The sequence below is a fragment of the Anopheles funestus genome, chromosome 2RL, assembly GCF_943734845.2.
Source record: "Anopheles funestus chromosome 2RL, idAnoFuneDA-416_04, whole genome shotgun sequence".
Lineage (NCBI taxonomy): Eukaryota > Metazoa > Arthropoda > Insecta > Diptera > Culicidae > Anopheles > Anopheles funestus.
Genome location: NC_064598.1, coordinates 36,601,618 through 36,624,033, shown reverse-complemented (window position 1 = coordinate 36,624,033; position 22,416 = coordinate 36,601,618). Strand labels below are relative to the sequence as shown.

General features: G+C 44.9%; 2 protein-coding genes across 3 annotated transcripts in view; one reads left to right on the top strand and one right to left on the bottom strand.

The window, feature by feature from the left end:
* Positions 1 to 22,416, top strand: part of LOC125760511 (coiled-coil domain-containing protein lobo) — a 160,579-nt gene that overhangs the window by 738 nt on the left and 137,425 nt on the right. The window lies entirely within an intron of this gene.
* On the bottom strand, positions 64 to 18,987 carry LOC125760510 (protein distal antenna). Of its 2 annotated transcripts, XM_049420702.1 has the most exons (3): positions 16,913 to 18,987; positions 3,905 to 5,038; positions 64 to 3,775 (listed from the first exon to the last, which is right to left on the bottom strand). In XM_049420702.1, exons 2-3 carry the CDS (start codon positions 5,025 to 5,027, stop codon positions 2,004 to 2,006), a joined length of 2,895 nt encoding a protein of 964 aa, XP_049276659.1. In that variant the 5' UTR covers positions 5,028 to 5,038; positions 16,913 to 18,987; the 3' UTR covers positions 64 to 2,003. The 2 variants fall into 2 exon arrangements, with proteins under 2 accessions (XP_049276659.1, XP_049276658.1); XM_049420701.1 differs by having other exon boundaries at positions 64 to 5,038.

Genomic DNA, 22,416 nt, shown 5'->3' with positions numbered 1-22,416 from the left:
AGAATATCCTTACCTGAAATTTGTACAACGGGTACAAAAAAATCCACAACAACATTATTTTCCAGTTTTTTTTAAATGTAGTGTGTGTATTCGCAAATTTCATTTATGTATGTTCAACATTTTCTTTTAGTGATAGAGTTCAAATTTTACATTAGTTCACGTTTCTTGTTTATACATAGGAATATCAGTGTGTTTTTGTTTGTGTTTGTGTGTTTTTCTTTTGCAAAGATTTTCTTCTCGCTTTTACGCCCCCTTCGCATTTTGCCGCTAAATTGTTAATCCTAACACTATCGCTAACACTAGCGCCATTTCGTCCCCCGCTGCTTACTGCCGTCTCTCTATTATCGTCTTCGCTAGAGGAATTTTTCGTTTATTAGGAAATAGTCCAAAAAATCACAATGACATTTGTTTGTCGCGCTCGCCTAAATCGTCGTTTTTGTTTTCGCCTAAATATATAGAATTGTGTGTTTTGTGTATATATATATAATTATAGATCTTTTTTCTTCTCAAATTTGTTTAGCGCTGATTTTGACTCCCTTCTGTTCTGTTCCGTTTCCCCGACCGACTTTTTGCTCCCTCTGTCGACGATTGAAACGATTACATATATTAAATTTTATCTGATCAGTGAATGGAATACTGCACATTTACGATTCGTCACAGGATTTTGATTTTTCTTCTCCTTCTTCTTTGTGATACCTTTAAAGATATCTGATATCAGCAGTACGGTACTACGGTGGCTAGTTTGTGCTGCATTTTCCCAAAATCTTTCCCCAAAAACTCATTTTACTAATGTGAAGAATGTGCACCTTCTTCGAACGCTTCTTTCTGCTTTCACTTGGCAGCAATTTTTGGCCCTAAAAGTTTTCCGCTTTACTACCGATTAGAGATTGAAATATGTTTGCTTAGTTTACGATTTTATGTTGAGCAAAAACACACATAAGAACATCCATTCAGTGCGTGAGAGCATACGGATCTCCATTATCCAGCGATAAAACATACTCTACGAGATCTGGCGTGTAAACTTAAATGCAGAAAACGACCCACATACACGAATAAGTTTAATTGATTTTTGGGGTGGAAAACTAACACAGCTCTCCTGCGTTAGCAGGTCGTGTAGTGCTATGCTATGCGTTACTAGTTTCCTTTCTGCGATCGCGACTGCATTCGTACAACTACATAATGTTAATGTGCATTCTAAGAGGTTGTACATTTGGCATCTTCATCATGATCGGTTATAGTTGGACTTTCATATTGATTACATCCATCTGCCGTCTACGTTTGGAAGGGTACGATTAACTTCTGTCCCGGCTTCATGTTCTCCGAATGTGTATCTAATAATATCCAACCTACGTAATGTTTGCTTTGGCCAGTTTTTTTTCTTAAATCGACTTCGCCATCGTCTGCTGCAGCTGGTGCTCTAATCGAACCGCTATTTACAAACTTATTAACAAAGAGCCTACGTATGATAATCCAACAGATCAGTTTTAATAAAATAAAAGTGCGAAAGATGCGGGATAAACACAGTAAACGGAAGATCAATTTAATAGATAGAAATTCAAATACAAATGTAAAGTGAATTTTCACTTACGGGAAGTCGTAACGATGTAAAATAAAACTTTTTCAAGGGAATGGAATGTAAACGAGCATGGACTCGTATTTTAGATAGTTAACAAAAAGAACAAAAATATCTTAAAGCCACATTTGTCCTATAGATTTCGACTTTTGTTTGTTGAGGAATGTGTAGAAATGAAAAAATTCAACTACTTAATGTAGATCGCCCTTAAGTTACGTGGCGTTGCAAGTGCCCTTAAAACGCTTACATCCACCGGTTTTGTGGGAGTTTACTTTATGTGTAAAAAATATAAACCCACTGCCTGTCGCCTTCTCTAGAACAAACCCTAACAACATCCTACCGACACAAGCTGGGCTGGGCAGACATATATCATTATGTACAACAAGAACAGTATGAAACGATCTCGTTAGTTCGTCGACTGTTCGCGGATTTACTTGCGCTTCCGGATACGGGTGCGTTCTTCGGGTCCGTTGCCGGTCAATGCACTGGCCGCCGTTGCAGTTTGCAGCTGCCGTTCGGCGCTCAGCTTGATACTGTTGAGCAGGTACTTGAACTGCACCACCTGCATTGCGGTCACGTTCGGGTCGCTGCAGGCTTCGAGCCACTTTAGGAACTTCTCACCGTGTTCCACTGCCTCGGCGGAGTTGCGAATGTCTGCTACGGCCACGGAGGCCACCTTATGGCGCTGATGGTGATTCGAGTCATCCGACGTTTCACTCTTGGCATCGTCTCCGGTCGTATCGCCCTTGGTATCGGTATGAAGCGGTCCATCTTCGGTATTGTGTTCACCACCGATCGTTGCACCGACCGGACTGGTCGATCGTCCCCGAACCGCCATTGCAAGCAGTGCCGGAGGTGGAGATGCGGCTGCACTGCTGACAGTGGAGCACCGGTCGTTACTGTTACCGCTGAACAGAATGTTATCAAGCGCTTCCTTCGCTTCGACAAGCTCGGCCGAGGAACATCTGCGTCGTTTCAATCCTTGGCGCTTTCGTTCCTTCTCCGTCCGCTGTTCCTGATCTTCGTGAGCAACGCTTTCATCGTCCTCCGCCATACGCTGACCATTGTCGTGCCGTTCCTCTCTATCTTCCTCCTCGTCGTCTTCCTCTTTGTGACCGCCACTGGCATTTACCACCGCATCGGTGGATGTGGCTTCCTCCAAGGTAGTGGACGGTTTCAAACCACGCTCCTCACCATCATCGAGTGCGGCTGCTTCGTCCTCTTCGCGATCTTCGGAAGTGCGTGCCAGCGTCGGTGGCATCAAACGATCGCCTCCATCCCGCGATCCGTGAGCACTCATCGCGGACGACGCAACCGAAGAGGCCGACGAAGGTCGACTGGGTGAGTTGTGGTGGTATCGCGAACGCCGCATATCACCATTCCCGATTGCACCATTCCGATCCTTTCCACTGGCAGCGTGATGGTTCGAGAGATCCTCCGGCTTCGAATCGCCATCGTTCACACCGCTCATATTGAGATCCATCGGTTCGTTCTTGAGATGTGCGGTGAGATGGTGGTTTAGATGGTGATGATGGTTGTTGTTGAGCGTATCGACTGCGTTCGCCGACGAACCCTTGGTCAGCTGCGAGTACAGGATGTTCTCGTAGGCCGCCGTCAGGGAAGCGGCCGTTGCTGCCGCTCCACCGTTGCCCTTCTGACCGGACGCGCCGTTGTTCTGGTTCTGTTGGCTTAGCGAGTTGTTGTTGTTGTTGTGATGATGCAGTGCTGCCGCAATTGCTGCCTGCTGGGCGGCTTGTTGCTGCTGCTGTTCTCGCAGATGTTGTTTGCTGTCCGCCGCGGCAGTGCCAGCCCCTCCAGCAGTACCACCCGGCATTAGGGATGCGCCGAAGGTTTTGTACCACTGCCAGAACCAGGACGAATTCTTCGTATCCTCCGGTGTAAGCGATGGTGCCGACGATGGTGGCGTTGGCTGAGGTGTACTGACGAGCGGTGGCCCTACTAGCGGTGGTGGCGGAGTATGTGGGGTGTGTGCCGTCGGTGGAAGTGTAGTCTGCGCGTGGTTCGGAGATCCGGCACCAACCGTCACGGATGTGAGTCCCATCGGTGGTGGCGGCGTCGGTGGACTGTGGCTGGCTGCCCGGGGTAACGCGGTGTACAGATTGTTCAGACCGAGCATCGCCTGCTGCGACTTGAGCCAGTACCAGAGCGCATCGTCGACGGGGGCGGCATTCGTGTCACGACCTACGGAAGCATTGGTAGTGGTTGTAGTGGGTGTACTAGTGGCGGGATTGCTAGATTGGTTACTGGATTTTCTATACTGCTCAGACAGATTAGATAAGCCAGCAGCGTGGGACTGTTGGTGAAGCATACCATTACCGAGGAGCTCGCCGGACGAGCTTTTCTGTTGCTGCAGCTTGGCCAGATTGCGAACCGTCAGCGATGGAACGGTTGCGCTGCCACCCGAGGAGGATTTATCCGTACTGTTTCCATTACCGGAAACACCTCCAGCTCCTATTCCTCCTCCTCCGCCGCCGCCGCCGCCGTTACCATTGTCCTGCATACTGCTACCCCGACCATTGCCTGCTCCACCACCGGAACCATTGTTGTTTGCCGCCGAACTTCCGGAACCCTTCGGACGAACGTTACGCAGGGATTGGGCGGCTGCCGCTGCAGCTGCAGCACTGTTAAGTCCACCCGCCAGACTGGACATGGTCGCAAGGTTGTGATTGTTGTTGAGTTGTGCGATCAGGTTCAGATTGGTAGCGATATCGTTGAAGCTAAGCGCTAGCGGACTCTGACCCAACCCGGACATGCCCGACAGGTGGCTGAGGCTCGTCAGTGGACTGATGGCCGCCATCGAGAGGTGATGATCGGACTTGGTCGGATCACCGCCGTGGTGATGGTGTTTGCTGAGATCCGCGCCGTACGCCTTCGATTTGCTGAGTGCGCTAATTTCGGCCGCCGTCTTTGCAAACTGGCTGAAGTCAGCCGCCGATGCACCGGCCAACCCGTTCATGATAATGTCCCCACCGGACACACCGAGCGGGCCAGCTTTGTCGACGCCACCGCCACCACCGCCTCCACCGCCGGACAGATCGAGCCCGTTCAGGGAACCGCGGGCAGCTGCCGCTACCTTGTAGAAGCTATCGTCGTACTTGAGCTTGCCATTCCCACCGAACATGGCCGACTCGAGCTTTAGCCGCTTCTCCGGTGGTCCGCTGAACAGTTCGGCAGCGGCGGCCGCTGTGAGGGCGGCTGCGGTTGCCTCGTTGCTTAGCTTTTCCGCATTTTCCACCGACTGGCGTGACATGTAGCGTAGCTTCTCTTCGTTTTTGCACCAGCCGCGCAGCGTCGACTCCGGCACGCCGATGTCACGCGCTACCGACGCCTTCGATTCACCGTCGTGAATCCGTTGGATTGCGTCGATTTTATCCGTCGCCGTGAGGTGACGGAGCGGGCGTTTGCCCTTCGTCGCTGTGGCCATCATCATCATCAGAAGCGATTCTGGAAATGGAAGAAACGGGAAAATTGCGATTGTGCTTTTAATGTCTTTTTGAATATGTTTCTTGTTGTGTGGGCTGCGGTGGCCTATTATGCCATTTTCTTTAATCCTTAGTAACTGATCTATATCTATGTTTTTGCATCATATGTAGCGTAATTTGAATAAATTTAGTTCATCTAAAAAAATCCACGTTACTAAGCAGAATGTTCTCACCCAATGAAGGAGTATACTTTGAGCCTTTTCATGTATGAATAATTGCAGCCACAGAGGCACACAGGCCAATTCTGAACCAGCCAATAGTGTACGTAGTCTACGCATACTCAAATCTCTCCAACCATCCAACTACGTGCGTGTACCAACGCACAATTAGGATGAATATGCAAATCGGGAACCAATAACGGCTACGCACAACGACCAGCGTTTATATCTTTGTGAACATCAGTACTGTGGTTAGGTTGAGCATCTATGCGTACATTCCCAACGCGTGTATACAGTGTCCTAACCCCCCTTTTTTGGGGGAAAGAAGCACATTCACCCGCACATAGTTTTATATGGTGTCATATGTTAAGGTTAACGCCTACCGGGGGAAAAATACGGAAGCAAAAATCCAACATCACATTGAGAAAAACGGACACTTTCCCCTGAGTGAAATGCGCGCTTTTCCATTCTTTTTTTTGTCCTACTCAATTTTCCCCAACAAAACCTCCACACATCACAGCTGCTCCCCCAAAAATTTCGGAGCTCGGTTACTATGGCCGAACTGCTTACACTTGAGGCGGCCGTTGGAATTTGTTTGTTGCTGGTGCATTTTATGCTGCGCGCGTTTCATCCGGTAGCTGGCTCCCCAATGTGCTGACCAATCGAAATCGGTTCACATCATTCGTGCCATCGAGATGTCTCGCTTGTACCACGGTTTGCTGTCCCGTTCCGGTGCGGGGATGTCATCTCAACCGCTCTATGCTCCCCTTCCTGCTCACAAAAGAAGGAAGTTTTTTTTGCCTTCTCAATGCTTCAGGGTCGTGCACTTATTGCACCCTTTTTCGGAACGGAACTCACGCATCCGTTCGAAGGGGAAGGCACCGCGCGCGTACCATCATGTACGGAGTGTTACGCATTCATTCATAAAACGTCGTCACTCACGAGCATATATACGGCGAATATCTCGAATCTCGCACTATTATTGCTCTCGGATTATTTTATTGGAACTCTTGCTCTCTCTGCTTCGGTTTTCGACTCACGTATCTCACGCGACTCTGTTCCCTCTGTGTTGTGATGTTTACAAATTTTCGCACATAAAGGCAACCACACACTTACACACCGGGACGTATATACAATGGAAATGCCATGCCGTTTGGCACCCACAACTGCGCACACACGAATGCATCCCAGCTGCACTTAGGCTGGTGCAGCAGATGCAGTTGAGTGCAATGGTCCCTTTTTCGCTCTTTTCCCAAGCGAGAGTTTTAATTGAGCGTTTTCTTTTTCCTCTTCTTACTTTTACCAACATAAAAAACACACACTTTTTGCACTATATAAAGTACGTTATGTGTATGTGTTTGTGGGGAAATTTGTGCCATTTCTATGCGTTTCGAAAGGGGTTTGCTTGGTGTGTGTTTATTTTTTTTTATTCAATCACGAACAAAATCGAATCAAACCGTAGGAAAAGTGCCCTCATGCGCACCAAACCGACCACGTGCATTTACGAACGTTGTGGCCCTATAGTCACAGCCTGTCTGTGTGTGTGTGTGCGCGCGCCACAGTATGTTCCAGAAAGGTCATGGTGCGTTGGTTAGAACGAGAAGTGTTTGGTTGGAGATTGCACAATGCCGAAGATTGTATGTTTTTCTATTTCGTCCACAGATTTATGCAGCAAGCATCTCTATGTCTCGTTTCGCATCCCCAACAAAGCACACAAGCACAAGGGAGAGATTGTCTATTGTTGTGTTAAGGTGCTAAAAAGCGGCACACAAAAGCGAGTGGTTAAGGAAGGGAATGCAACGGGAAGAGCTGGCGAGCACATCTTTGCAATTGCAATTTTTATGTAATACGTTTCTGCTGTTTTTTTTTTGCTTCTTCTCCTTCTCACTTCACTCATTGTGAAACGGTGCTGCAAGGATTCCTATTCGTCTGTCCTATTTTTATGCTGTCTGGCGAGGTCGAATGCATTGTGCGGTTGAGATGTTTGTGTGTTTGTTTTTTTTTGTTTCGCTGTTGTTTTCTTATTTCTCCTTTCTTCCTTTGCATTATCCAGATGACCCCTAGAGTAACAACCCAACCGTCTTCTACCGGCCGTCGCCACTAAACTTCAGTCGTGCTAGCGCATTATGCTACTATTAAGTATGCTCAGCACGTTTTGCCTTTCTTTTCGGTTTGCCAGCCAACAGTCAGTGTACTACAGTAGTGTAGTGTGCCCACCCGTACCCACATGCGGTCGGGAAAAATGATCATCGACTAAAACGGGCTACCGGGTGAGGGAGGAAAATTCTTCAACCGTCGCAGCCGGTGGCAAAAAAAGAAAACTAAACACACGGCATCTCTTTGCTGACCATGACAGTGAGGAAAAATTCACTTTTCCTCACATTAATTCATATAAACAAACTACAGACACACATACACAACCAGACACAGTTACATGGAAACTTGCAATACTTTGTCCTAGAGGGCTGTCCTAGTGCACAGGAAGAGGGCGAAAAAAAAACTTTTACTTTCGTTACTGAAATTTATTGTTCTGTAGCAGGGCAGGGAAGATAAAAGGGGAGTAAGGGGGGTTTGACTCCTTCATTCATTTCCACCCCATTTCGCCTTACGGTGCTGCCGACAGTTAACGGGATGGATTTTTATTCTGTCCAATGTCTGGGCGTGTTTTTTTCCCTCTTGTTCTATTTTCCTATTTCCGGGTCTTTACCCTGGTGGGAGTGAAAAGTGAAAGTATCGCAAACGATCTGGAAGCGTTCGTATTGTCGTTCGTTACAATTATTCTTGTTTGTTTTTTTTTTTAGTTTCTTTGTTTGTAAATGTGTTATGACCTTTATCCCTATCGAACAGCTGGTTTTGTGCGTACAACATGTTGCTTATTAAGGATTACATTTATTTTACTCAAGTGCAAGAATTTTTAAAACAAAAATATTTTTTTATAGACTTATTAACATTTTATTCCCTGATAATAAATGTAGTATATAATTTTTGTATAACCTTTAACGCAACGCTACACATCCTGGTAATGTTTTGGTCTATCGAGCTTTTCCGTACGTCTTTGTATGTGGCCCATTTATCAGCACATTATCATTTTGCAATCCTTATTTAATTAGCTGCAACTGCACTGCAGACAAGGCACCCGGGCATTCCAATAATAATATACATGGGACGGTTAAGAAAAAAAGCGCTAATGATTACGCACCACAACCTTATTAGCACGCAAGAAGCAAGAAAAATCGCTTAACCAGCAAGGCCATCTTCAATCTCTGCATGCAAAATTAAGGGTATGAGAAAAGAAAAAAAAATGGAAAAATGCACGCGTGTTTGCGTGTTTCGAACTTTCTCTCGACTCTTACTTTTGTGTTCTTTCATTCTGTTGCTTCGTTCATCCTCCGAGCAAAAAGACGCCCTTCTCGGACATTTAATTCTTTTTCCCCCAACGGGGTATGATAAAAATGGTAGGAAAAGTATCCTTTCGGATTTTACCACCATCATCCATTGAACACAAAAAAATGTCTACCAGGGGGAACATCAACAAATGGTTTTACAATCGACAAGGAAAAATTCAATGAAATAACAACACACAAAAAAGCGAACTCAAGTTGCTTCAGACCGGAAGAAGATATGTGGTATGTGTGTGTGTAAGTGGCTCGAATCTCGTCTATAGTAGTGCATGTAGTGGATAAGGCTAGTATTAGCCGTTGTCTGGATTTGTCGAAAAACAGCTGAATGGACTTAACCAGACACAACCACACAGCTTCACACACACACACATAAGTAGAGACTTGCTATATCCACTTGAGGTCCTTTTTTCCAGGAAAACAGCATCAGCAGTGTTGGTGGTAGTAGTAGTACTAGTGGGCAGAAGTAACATCCGATAAAAGTTATGTGTATTTTTTACGATTTGATTTATTTATGGTTCTCTTCTCTTTATCGTTTCCGTTTTCATGTCGAGCCATCCGCCATCCGCCCGCAAGGATTTGGATCGTTTGCTCTTGTTTCTCTGCCACTCACGCTAGTTTTGAAGCTTTGTTTTCGTTCTATCTCCGTTTTTCACCCCTCACAGTTTTCCGATCCCAGCGCTACTGTTGCTACTGTCGATGCAGTTGATGGAGGAAATGTCAAGGAGTTGGAACAGTTGCAACCGTTGGCTCGATTGTTTTGTTGTTTTGTTGCTGCTTCGTGCTGTGAACTTTGCCGTCTGTCTTGCTGTGCCCGATGCCCCTTTTAGTCTTTTCATGCCATTCCATGGTGGTGATGTCTTGGTAGCATCATCATCATAATCATCGTCCCTAAGCGTTTTAACAACATAACATCGATTTTGCTCACCTACATACCCACACACACACACACAAAAGGGAAGGAAAGATTGGGTGGTGGGCGTACGCTCCGGCATCGAGTGAGCGCATTATTGTGCACGAGCTTTTCCCGTGCGGCTCAAAAGGCAACATAACAACACATAACTAACCTATTCCTACACCCACACTTTGAGGCCACCCATTCCCGACCCGACCGGCATTTGCTCGAAACGCAGACTGGCTTGTCAGTCGAATGCCGGCACTCTCGTTCTCGATGGTGCATGCAACAGGTTGGCAGTTAATTATATTTTTCTCCTTCATGCTTTTATGCTTTTCCAACACAATGCCATGCCATACTACCAGCGCAAAAGTACCGATTTTCCCTCCATTCGCATATTTGTGTAAATCATAAATGAATTTGGTTTTGTATTTGTCACTGTGTATAGAACCACATTCAATCTGCCTTTCTGTTTCGTCTTTCAAAATTGAAGGGGTTTTTGGGCTTTTTTTTATTTTTATTTGCAAGATATTTATCTCAAGATGGTTTATGCTGCATTCTTGAAATGTTGCAGCGTCTGCCGCAACATAACTTCATCACTTTCATTGGGAGTTTGAAATGAATCTTTTAAAGCAAACAAAACAATTTAAAGTGCATCCCATTGAGAGATGGTGGTAGAAGAATCGGAATACTTTCCAACTTTTTTTAAATTCTTGATCGTATCGTATAGAAGTTAAGTCATTCCTAGATTCTGGTCAAATAGACCAAGAAGGTGTCGAAAAATATCTGCAATGGATGTGGTTCAAATATGCTGACATTGTTCTTCAATTCTAAACCTCAACACAAAGTTGAACACCGTTCCTAACATTCTCGGTTGATGTATTGAAAGCTTTTCAAAAACTTTAAGTACTCTCAGGTGAACAAAATTGTATATTCTTGTTTACTGTTTATTATAAACTTAATTGATTGCATTATTGCAAATTAAATTCTACATATTGTTTTTACTAATCCGATATTTTCCGATACAGATATTTTTAAATGTCAAAATAATATAAATTCTAGCGACTTTATGTAAACATGGTGTGTATATATTAGGAAAGAATCTGACGAAGCTCCTTTCGGAAATTAGCAGATATTTGTGTTATATGTTTAAAAAACTATATTTGCATAAATATGCATCTCGTCGGTGACTTCCTCCGCAGAGAAATGCTTTTAAAAAAATCAAAAATAATTTTTCCCCGTTCGTGAAATAAACCACCGCGTGTCAAATGATGCGTTTGGCGTGATTTTCATAATTGACTTAATTTCTTCGACTGCCGCACATTGACGCATTGATTAGGCTTCTCTCGCATCGAAGGATCCTAATGATGTGCTGAAGAAACATAATAAAAATTAAAAGCAAAAAAAACCAAAGGGTAAAAACAACGACCGTTCTCGATGGTCTATGCCCCGAGGACATCGTCGTCAATTTTAGACGAGCGAAAAACGGTAAATTTCGCCAACACGCAAATTGAAAGTCCGTCCTCTAGCATTGGCGAAGGTCAATCCAAAACCGAAGTAATGATGATCGCGATCGACGCCGGGGATGCAAAAATGGGAGGGAGAGAGGGAGTGAGAGCTAAGCTAAAGCGAAGAAAAACGCGAATCCATCTATCCGCGAGGAAAGTAGTCCTTCGGAGGCTGCAGATAAAGGGAAGCTGCTGTTTTATGGAATATACTTCTTGCATCAGTCACCAAAAAATAAAGCAAAGAAAAACACGAAAACCAAAGCTTCCTTTCGACAAAAGCCATCTCTTAATTAGAAGATGCTCACGTTTCCTGCGAATTTCTCAGCATATCGAACCGGGCTAATGTTTTCGCTCGCCAAACCGTCTAATTCTGGCTGCAGCGTGCGTTTTTTTTTCGCCGGTCGCCAAACCGCATAAGAAGGAACAAAAAGATATGAAGTGAAGAATAAGAAAAAAAACAAGCGAAAAAATAATTGACCATCGGCTCTTGACAGTCTGGTCCGGGGTTTTTGTTGTGCTAGGAAGCGTTCCCCATCGTGTGCTGGGTTGTGTGCATGGGCGAATCAATCGATCCCTTTGAAGCAAACGAAAATGAACATAATAACGGTTGTTGGCGTTTTTTTTTACTTGACCCTTTTCTTCCCCTACCCCTCCCCTGTTCTTTTGTCGATAATATTAGACGCATCAGACCGCTATTTAGCGAAATGCAAAAATGCATGTAACACACTTTTGCAAGCAAAAGATTAGTTTGGAAAACGCCGTTATAGAAATTAACGAGGACCCGATGAAGAAGGAAAGAAAAATATTCTAATAAATTGTTAAATTAACATTTTATCCCCTTTTTTGTGCTTTCGCACTTTTGTGTGCAACATTCTGTTGGGTGCTTGTTTGGACCTCACGAAAAAAAAACATGCGTGTCTACATACATATACACCCCGTTGGCAATTCTTTTACAAACAAACAACAACAAAAAAACAGACGCAAAACGTTTCTACCGTCGAAAATGGTAAAACCGAACAGTCGTCCGCAAAATACAGGTTTGCACACCGTCCCAGAAAGGACGACCCCTTCATTTCGCACCGCAGAAGCCCTTTTTTTTCACCTTGCGTGTTTTTTTTTTGTTCCTTAATACCTTTTCTCGCGCGTTGGGCTTTGGGGTATTGGACGGAGTAAAAATTGTCGTTTTCTAACGGGGGATTTTTTTCTGTTCGTCAACGGGTCTGCACACGATCACAAGACGCAATCACACGTTTCGCGGTTTCGTGCCGTTTGGCAAAATCAATAGAAAAGGAAGAAGGAAAACCGTTTCAACTTTGTGTAGCGACACGCGTGTGAGCCCTTTTTGGTGTCCTTATAGGTGTTTCTCGCGTACCCGGTTTTTTCGTTGTTATTGCTGCCGTTGTAAAGGGACCCCACCATTCTTTGGGTCCACAGAACAAGAACCGAGGATAATCGACTTCCACATCCGGCGCTCATTTGTGTGTGTGCGCGACACTTTACACCAGTCGACGGTCTATCCCTCTCGGGCCACCCTTTCTCGGGCAGGAAAAGGACCCACGCGATGTCCATCCGGTTTTGGTGCCACTGTCGCTGACTGCAAAGGCGTGCGTGCAAATGGGTGTCCCCGTATCCTGTGCAGAATTTTTCCTTCGCAAAAGCGAACAAGCGAAGGGTAAAGTGAAGGAAAAATAAGCCAAAAGGTGCATAATTTCGAATGCCAAGCTGCAAGGAGCTCGGGCTTTCAAAGTCACTGTAACAACGGTGTTTGCTATGGGGTTGCAGGTTGATGAGGAATAAAAAAAAATATCGCTAAAAATCATCACAAGCAATAGGGTTTGCCGGTGGGTGCAAGGTCCTGTAATTGCACGGTAAAAATGGTGGACTTTACATACATAAGAGAAAACTATTTTTTTTGTTTGTAACTTTTATGTTTTAAAGGATATTCTTCTGAAGTATAGTTCTTTGTGAAGCGATATAGCATCAACATTGTTCATTAATTTCTTAAAAGAATTATTACATTTTAGAGGGATTTTCATTTCCGAGTAGAAAAACAGATGCAAAGGCTGTGTCTGTTTTTCTTCCTTAGAAGTATTGAATTTGGTAGCAAGATTTTGATTAAATCGATTTATTTCCACGATTGACTGGACACATTGAGCTGCGATTCTCAACAAATCAAAAGAAAACAAACTCCTCGAAAAAAGCCTGTGTACATTGGGGCACCAAATGACAAGGATTTTCTTCTTTAACATAAGAAACATGTCCACCTTAGGAAACAAAAAAAACCCACACACAGATGTGTTAACGAATACACATCCACCCACACATCACGCATCGCGAAAAAAGCGGTGGGTAGATGACATAAAAGACCAAAAAAACAAAACCAACAAAAACTGACAGCAAACCGAAAGCAAAGGAAAATGGCCACCGGACAGTAGAAGAGATGTTTGCCACGAAAAGCTTAGGCATCTGATGGAGCAAAGGGAAGGGTAGGGTAGGTTATAGTTGTGACTATGGGGGTAGAAATATTCAAGCGCTTTAGAAGGTAAAGCCTTGATTGTGCAGCATAAAGAGCAACGGAAAAAGAAACTCGAAAAGAGAAAGTGACTGAAAAAAATATATATACATGTATTACGCGCTACACACTACACACTGCTTTGGTCCGTGTCCCAAAAACCGTCCCATCTGCTAGACGAACGCCCCAAAAAGTCTTCACTATTTCGTCACCACGCTACTCACACTAACCCCCATCCCATCTATTCACCCCAACCCTCTCCTCTCCCCAAAAACCATCCCTTGCCCTTCTGTCCGTTACTCTACGCGCTAGTAATTTGGTCAACTGCGCGCATTACAGCATAAGGGACGGTGGAAAAGTTGGGCAAGCTGAAAGAAGTAAAATAGCGCTCGAAGTGCACAATGTCCTGCACGATGAAGTGTGGGGCCAGAGTTGGGAGGAAGTAAGAAGTAGGCGAAGAAAAAAAAAACGAACCCCCAGCAGGAAGACGTGGTAAAATAGATGAGGAAAGAGCGAGTGACGAAAAAGAAAAACCTATCGGAAAACGCAACACACATACATGTACAGGGTGGACAGGGCGTCTCTGCGTCAGCCCCCTTGCCTGTTCTCCCAACCACGACGACAGCATCCTTCCCGTTAGCGACTTTTGGTTTGGTAAGATTCTCCGCAGTTCTCCCTAGACTTGCCCCATCGCTGCTTCAATCTTCCCCACCCTCTGTTCGGTGCTTCTTTCTTTTTGCAGCATCCAAACCCCTTGGCTGAGGGGTGGCTCTGGAGGAAGTCACGAAGAAAGTGGAACGTTAGTCTCCCGCGAAAAAAAAGGATCGTTCCGTTTTTTTCTTCTTCTCTGCGAATGTCCTTTCGCGTACAGCAGAAAAAAAACACAGCGGCAGGGCGAGTGTGTGCGTGTGGAGGAGGGTGATGTGTTTTGGATTTTTGTGCAGTGGCGTCCATTTTTCGCTGCACAGTATCCCCCATCCTCCCGCTTTTTTCTCACCCCCAAAACACACACACACCATGTGGTACGTGGCTGTCGTGGCCGTTTTTCTTTTTCGGTTCTGTTTATTTTTCCTCATTTTCGTTTTGTGTGTTACGTTCCCGATGACTCCCGTGTCCCGAACTCTGACCGCCATAGACTTGTGTGGCCGCCGTAAGCGAAGGACTTTTCTTCAGAACTAAGAAGGTTTTCGTTGGAGGTAGGAGGACGAGAACGGGAAGGTAGTGCTGCTTTTTACCGACTACTAAAAAAAGGGAAGGATAAGAGTTTTCGGACATCCGATCCGCGAGAGCGTGCTTGGATTGAACTTCGTTCGCGTTCTTTTTTTCTTTCGCCTTTCTTCCTTCTTTCCCTGGTCTTTCCTGGTTGTGTCCGTGTGTCCTGGACGTGAATTTTCCTTTGCTGTGTGTTCGTGCAGCCGCCATTAACACGCGTCGCCTCCGTCACAACCCCCCCCCAGCGTCGAGGACGGCGTGTCGTGCCAAGCTCCGTGTGCGCCGTATGCGCTGCAGTCGACAGTTCCAAGAACTCTACCCTCATAGGCGAGTGGACGTTCAGGCTCCGTCCGAACGTCGAAGGACCCCGAAAGTCGAGAAAAATACAGTCAACCAACAAAAAAGGACAAAAACATAAATGTACCCCCGGTGCGCATTACGAGATTTCAGCGATTGCCTGTTCTGTGCCTACCTTTTTGCAGACTTGCGGAGACTTTCGCGTCCACGGGTCTATTTTCGGTTTCGTTTTTGCTCCCTCAATTCGTTGGTGGTGCTGACCGGCCATAATAAATGCACTTCCACCACTACCATTACCATCCCACCCCGTGGCACTGGCTTGCCTTTTTCTCTCACCACGATGCGTCACTTTTGCACGAACAAGGGGACAGGATAATACATTAAAAAAAAAACACAGAAACTCAAGATGGAATGAAAAACCAGAAAGACAACCTTAGCTTTTGGGGTAGAAAAAGTCGCAGTCAAGAAAAAAAAAACAGCCAACGAAACAACAACCGTCAACTCCCGTCACAAATTAGGTAGTCGCGCGTATATGTGTGTCAGAGTGCGCAGGGAATTTATTCCCTTTTTCATCCCCAATTCTTGCCCGGTTGGTGTTTTAGCTACCCCATACAGCGAACACTACCCCGCACGAAGAAAGGTGCATATTTGGGTTGGGTTTTGTGTTGGAGATGAGGATGTCGTTACAGTCTTTTTTTTCCTTATACCTTCTCCAGGTTCCAATCGATTGCTTCACTCCATTTGCCAAAAGCAACGCGAATTCAACTGCATTAAGGGCAGTTATTTGTTTTGCACAAAGATTAGAGCTTGTGACGTGGGTGAACGTACTTCTTGGTAATTTTCTACGATTAATTAGTGGCCAGAGTTCAATGACCCATCAAGCCTACGACCTACTGAGAATTTTGGACCAACAAATTCGCCCACCAACTCACACCGGTATTCGGGTGGTTCATGGGTGGTTCATGGTCGCGGATAGATCCTTTCGTCGTAGCTAGTTAATCTTCTTGAAAGCAATACGGGTTTTTTATGTTTTTGCACCCTTACCTGTTGATATTTGGCCTTACCTGTGTGAGCCAGTGTCCTTAGAGATTGTAAAAAAGGTGAGATCAAATAAATGAGCTCAATGTATCTAGATGAAAACTGTACCTGTCCATCCTGAGCATTAAAAGTTCTTATGTGAGGACATATGTACAGATAGTTTCCGAGATATACCTGATATACGTGGATTCCCCAATACGTGGATTTTGAAAATGGAAAAGTTCAATTAGTTTTGCTTAGTCTCCTAACTAGGTCCAACAAATTATGTTCAATTTTTGTTAATTTTTTCTTTGAAAAACTCGCTTGATATACTGAATTATGTTATCAAATAGAAACGATATTGCACCCTTTTTTGGCATTCCCACGAATTCCACTTATTACACTATCGGATTGTCAGTTCTCCTTAAAATCGATTTACTGACAATTCGAACCTGGTGAAGTTTAACTAGGACATAACCGGCATTCTCTACAGGAGCGAATAACAAACATCTGGTTTCATTCATCAGTCCATTTAAATAACGATTTTAACACGTTTACTGAGAATAACGGCTTTACTGATAAGCAACCAAACGAACAGTTGGGATGTGATTTGAATGAGGAACCCATCTGTTGAATTCGATCCACATCTTGTGACTGTTTAAAGTGCCCTTAAAATTCTCCGTTTCATGAATGATGTTTAGTATGGGGACTGTTTTAAATATCTTATCACACATCTCGTGAAAAAAACAACTAAAAGTTTCACCGGAATTTTCCAACAATTCCAAGTAGTTACGGCAAACGAAGCATTGCAACTATGGAGTGGGATATAGAAAACTTACGTGCACTTGGCGTTGCCGGCGACGTCCTCGACGACGGTGAGGCGGCACTCGTTTCCCGGTATCTCCTAATTTTACCGAACGTAATTAACCTTTCGGTTGCTAGTGAGGTGGAGGATGCGTTGCTGGCGAGCGTCGTCGTCGTCGTGGCGAGTTGCCGCTGGTCGTGCAGGCGATGGCGTTGCCTCTGCCGGTGATGATGATGGGGATGTTGTTGACGATTACGGGCCAGTACGAAGCCGGTTCCCTCGAGCCCGTGGACACTACTGGTGGCGCTGGTTACCTCCACCGTTATGCCCTCTGCTGACCCCGGCACGGGTCCGTACAGAACTTTACTTCACGCACCGCACTGCACACACACACAGAGCCACGCACAGAGCGCGATCTGCACACGGTAATTTGCTCGGATTATTTGTATTTGCTTGAGCGCTATATTTCTTGTATTAGTTGTTTGCTACATACACGCTACTCATCAAACGCTTTAAGAACGCGTTCATTGCGCTTCTACACGGTACAAACAGGCACGTTACTCACTGTAACACACGCGATATTTGTTTCTTTATAACCTGAAGCGTATGTTTCCTCCTACCGCGTCAGGAATTTTAGCAGCTTCCAGATGATCACTTTTATTTTGCCACTAATACTTATTCCACACTGAAGCGTCGCTCACGGTTCCAATTCTCCGTTGCACACTTTTCCGTACAGCTGTGTGTCTTGAGTCCTTTGGACATAGGCAATTCTTCATACGCGCGCGTTTCGTTTTATTCTTGGTTAATCTCTCGCATCGCTCTCTGCTGCGCGATCCTCATCACACTATAAATCCGCGAAATGTCACCCACACAACCGAAGTGCACAACGCTTAAGTGGCAAGTGGAATTTCTCTCAAATGTTACCTACAGTACTACTACACACAGCAAATGTGCCGGGTACGCGCGTGCCAGAACGCACCTTTTGTGCTATCGAACCCGAGATGACAAGAACAATGATACATTCGCACTGTCATCCGTGTGATCGCCGTGATGTTAAGGTTAGCAGAGTTAAACTTTTGACTTATTCCCAACTGACGTTGCTGTTGGCTATGTTGTGGATCCTCACTGCTGATATTCGCGCGGTTGGTGCGTAGTGCGTTTTCGCCGGTTGCAAACCTCGTTCGCCATGCGGGTCACACCACAGATGCAAAAGTGCAGATCGGTCGAACGTACTAACTGCTACGTACAACGGAAGCCATAGTGAACAAGAAGACGATCGCGCACGGACAGAGGAAGAAAGCCGATAACGAAAAACGCGGGTGCATTATTTCGCTTATTTTTATGTGTTTGTGTTTCTTTGCGACAACGTTTTGCACTGCTGTGTTCACGGTGTCTTATGTGAGTATTACTTAGCACTTTTACATCGTTTGGAAAACCAATTCCTTTTGAAAAAATCCACTTGAGAGTGTGATTTTTCGTGCACTACCAATATGTTTTTGGCGTTTCGTTTTTACACGTTGTTTTCACTTTGTGTTTCTTTTTGTAACGCCTCACACATTAACCGATCACGTACAGTGATAATACCGCACGTGTTATATTCTTTTTACCACATTAATATAAACCGCACCGGGTGATGATTTATCGCCGCCCCGATTTTGCTATCCACCGCAAATCTCAGTGGTAAAGCAGTTCGCACACTCACATTTTCTTTTTCTGGGTTTGCCTACTTCACGGCATGCATTTCGCGGCTTTCGATTCCAAACTCCCCCCAAAAAGGATGCAAGGCTGCACAGCAAGAGTGTTTTTGTGGCGCGTTTTCAGTAGCAGCGGAGCGCGAAGAATACACACCGTTCGCCTCGTACGCGTAAAATAAAATTGAAATTGGCGTACAAGTGATGTTGTGCCGTTGGTCCGTTTTACGCGTCCCGAGATGACCCGAAGCAGTGTTGCCTCGCGCTGGCTGCGAAAACCGAAGCCGTCGCGCTCTCCTTCTTTATGCTGCGAGAGGGAAAGCGACAGAGCGTCCGCGATGTACACATGATATACCGCTCACCCCTTAAGCCGAGCATAGCTATGCTTTGGAGGATAAAAACCCGAGAGATGGGAGCGAGAGAGAGAGAGAGTTTTTGTCATTGAGCGTATCTCGCTGCCTTAGACAGTGTCTTCAACAACTGTAGAAAAGCACAGGATGTGGAATATTTTGTGATTTTTTTTTCGTAGAAAAAGAATATTTGGAATTCTATAACCTTTGTTTTATAAACAATACATTAAAAAATAACAAGTTTAAAAATGATTCAAAAATACATTAATATGCAATTATTACGTTTGTTATACGTTGAAATCATGCTTCATTATCAAAAGTAGTATTTATTAAGAGCCATTTAAATTCAAATGTATGATCATTTTAGCTAAAGTTCCTAATATATTCTATACAAACCGCAAAGCGTTTATTTTTTAAATTTTATTTTGCTCTATACATTTGTTAGAGCACTGCCTAAGCTAGCGGATTCTCACCATCCTTACATATTGTTTGCGCGTGTTGCACCGGAACATCGGTTGAAACACCGCGTGCGAGTGAGAGAAAGAGATGTGTAATGTCCAGCGTGTTTATGTGTGTGTTTTTTTGTTGTTGCAAAAATCCAAAAACCCGTGATTCTCGAATAAGGGGGACCTCCCGAATGGTGCGTAACGTCCGAAACGCGCGCGCTATCGCAACACGCATCAACGCCTAACTATTCTACCACCAACACCACCACCATTATAGCCTACCTTCAACCAACTAACACCGCACGGTGAGAGAGGTCAGTCCGAGTTTGGGCATCTTCTATTTCTTTCGTTCCCGTGACATCCTTCGCCGTGTTTATATACCGTTCCGCTTATATCCTTCCACCGTTTGGCATTATTATTGGCAGCTTCTTGTTCTTCCACCCTCGCACAGTCATCAGGAAACGCACCTTGAAAGCACGCGGTGTGAACGTTTATTGTTTTGGGTTTTTTTTCTGGAACCTTTTCTATTGCTTTGGTATGTGTTTGTTGTTTCTTAGGCCGGCAGGATAACGTGATTTTTAAAACAATTTCTTGGAATGCGAACAGTGTTTAAATTTGAGCCGATTTTTTTATTGTTTGTAAAGCATTTATATTTGCAATTGTGGTTAACTTCATGCCAATTAATCCGTCTGCCCCAAATGGACGAAACAGTCGATATTGTATGACACAGTTACATGACTGGTGTCTGTTCAAATCTCGACTAAACCGACGAACCCGTGATATATGTTAAAAAAATTTATTTTTCTAAAAACTTTTTTTTTTAACTATTTTTCTTACCTTTTTTAAAGGGTAAATATAAAAAAGAGCGATATCTGGTAATAGTTTTTTTTCCAGCCCACATCAGCCAGTGCTATGTTTGATGTATGTTTCAACATTAGTTAATAATTAGGGGGGAAAAGTTCAACCTAGCAGACTATATCACGAATCCTCCTATTCTTTGCAGTTAGCGAAAATAAAAACACCAAATAAACCAACATGCAAGTGCTTGTCAAACGAAAACACAATTCATCTCCCGCGGCTTCGCGCTTGTGTGGTCTGCGTCTGGCCATGATAGGATCCGTTTTTCCGCGATCCCGCTGGTTTCATTACGCTAGCAGCGAGCAGACGAAAAGCATCGCGACGTCTTCGTCTTTTTCGTGGACGCCATCATTACACGTTCCCAAGTCCAGTTCCCGGCGAGCTCTGCACGGTCGGGGGTCAGTCTGCATGTGTGTGAGTCTAGGTGTGGTATACAGCGTTCAGCTTATAGGGAGCGATAGCTTTTCCTGCCCGTCTTGCGGATTTCGCGGTTTCCTGTGCTACGTAAAGACGCAAAGAGGGACGCATCACCTTGCGTAAAAGAAAGTGGATTCGCGAACGTCCGCAAGGCAGGATGCGCGATTCGTAACACACATTCATCCACTTATTGGCGTACAGATATATGCTTGCACACATACGCCGTTTTGGGTGGAATGAGATGACCAACGGCGTTTTTCCTGAAACCTTATTCTTCGGTCGTCCGGCTCGTCCCATGCGGGTAACAGGATCCAGCCGCGCGCGCTCTTCGTCGATTGACGTTTTTCCAATACACAAGCTTGGGAAGGTAGGACTGAGTTGGGGGGAAAGGAAGAAAAGCGGAGGGTCACATAAAGGGGGAGTGATTCGCGCATTTTAGATGGCAAAGGGAGATGATCACCCTCCAGGCAATTGTGTCGTGCGTTGTTGGACCTGCACATGTCCATCGAAGAATACCTTACGATGTATCCTTAGAGAAACGAGTTCTTGTAGGTCGGGCCAGGGGGGAGGTAGTGAAGCGGGAGTCGCGGGATGGGAAGCGAACGGCTGTACGGCGTGTGTCCGTTTTTGCGAGGGAAGAAATCTAATGAGGACGCGGCGGTAGAGTGGTGTTTGTATTGTCATTTCTCCTGCTCCGTGGACACCGGTCGGCCGGGTTTGCGTTGGTATTGGTTTGCATTGCACACACGAAAGGATAAAAGGGGGAGGAACACAAATACCGAAGCGATGAGAGAACTTCGGGACACAGTCTCTCCGCGCGCGATTCCTTTCGCTTGCACGTATAGCCGCAGAAGAGAAGTCATGATGTGAAGGAAAAGGAACGACACCGAGTGTGATTATGGTGTGTGGAAGGAGGAAGGAAGAGGGAGAGAGAGGTCGAAGAAGGGCATATCGTCCACGCGGATCGGAGATTTATGCATGTGTGAGTTGAGTGCAAGACAAAGGACGACGCTGACGACGATGAGTACGATGCGTCCGGCGGTAGGATGTCTCGAGAATTAAAGGACCTACCGGGTAGAAGGGGGCCGTGGGGGGGTGGGGGGCAATAAGGAGGGTGAAGATGAAAAGTAGCAGAGCCACAGCGTAAACAATCACACACATACACTGGCAGGGAAGGTTTCGCGCGCGCGAAGAAATGACCACTTACACTGAGCGGATTCGCGAACCGGGCCTCCGAGATGTTTTCCTGCGGAGGGATTTTTGAACGATTTTCTGTCGCTGCAGCAGTGGGGTGGCAATGTTTTTCCCGTGCAGAGAAGGATGGATGGGAGGTTGGGAGGAGGGTGGAGAATGACGGTCTTCGTAAAAGGAACGATTTGTACGTTGACACAAAGCCAATGGACCTGGCGGTAAAGTTTAGTTGAGTATGTAGGGAAAAAAGTTCTCGTTAGAGTTGTATTAGCTAAAACGTTTGTTTGCTAATTTTAAACCAAACAATTTATAATTGATAATATGAAATATTATTTAGTAATGAGTGATTATGTTGAGTGTTTTGTTTAAATTATTTATATCTTTTATCTATTTAAATATTTTGAATGTTTTTTTTTATAAAAATTAACAAAATATAACACTTAATAAACACCGCAACACGCTTTAAAACAAGACCATAGTAAAACCATTAACATTATTTGACTAAATCAATGCTTTTAGCAACTTGATTAGATATAGAGGAGGATAAAGCAATACTGTTTACGCCAATTTCTTTAACAAAGCTCA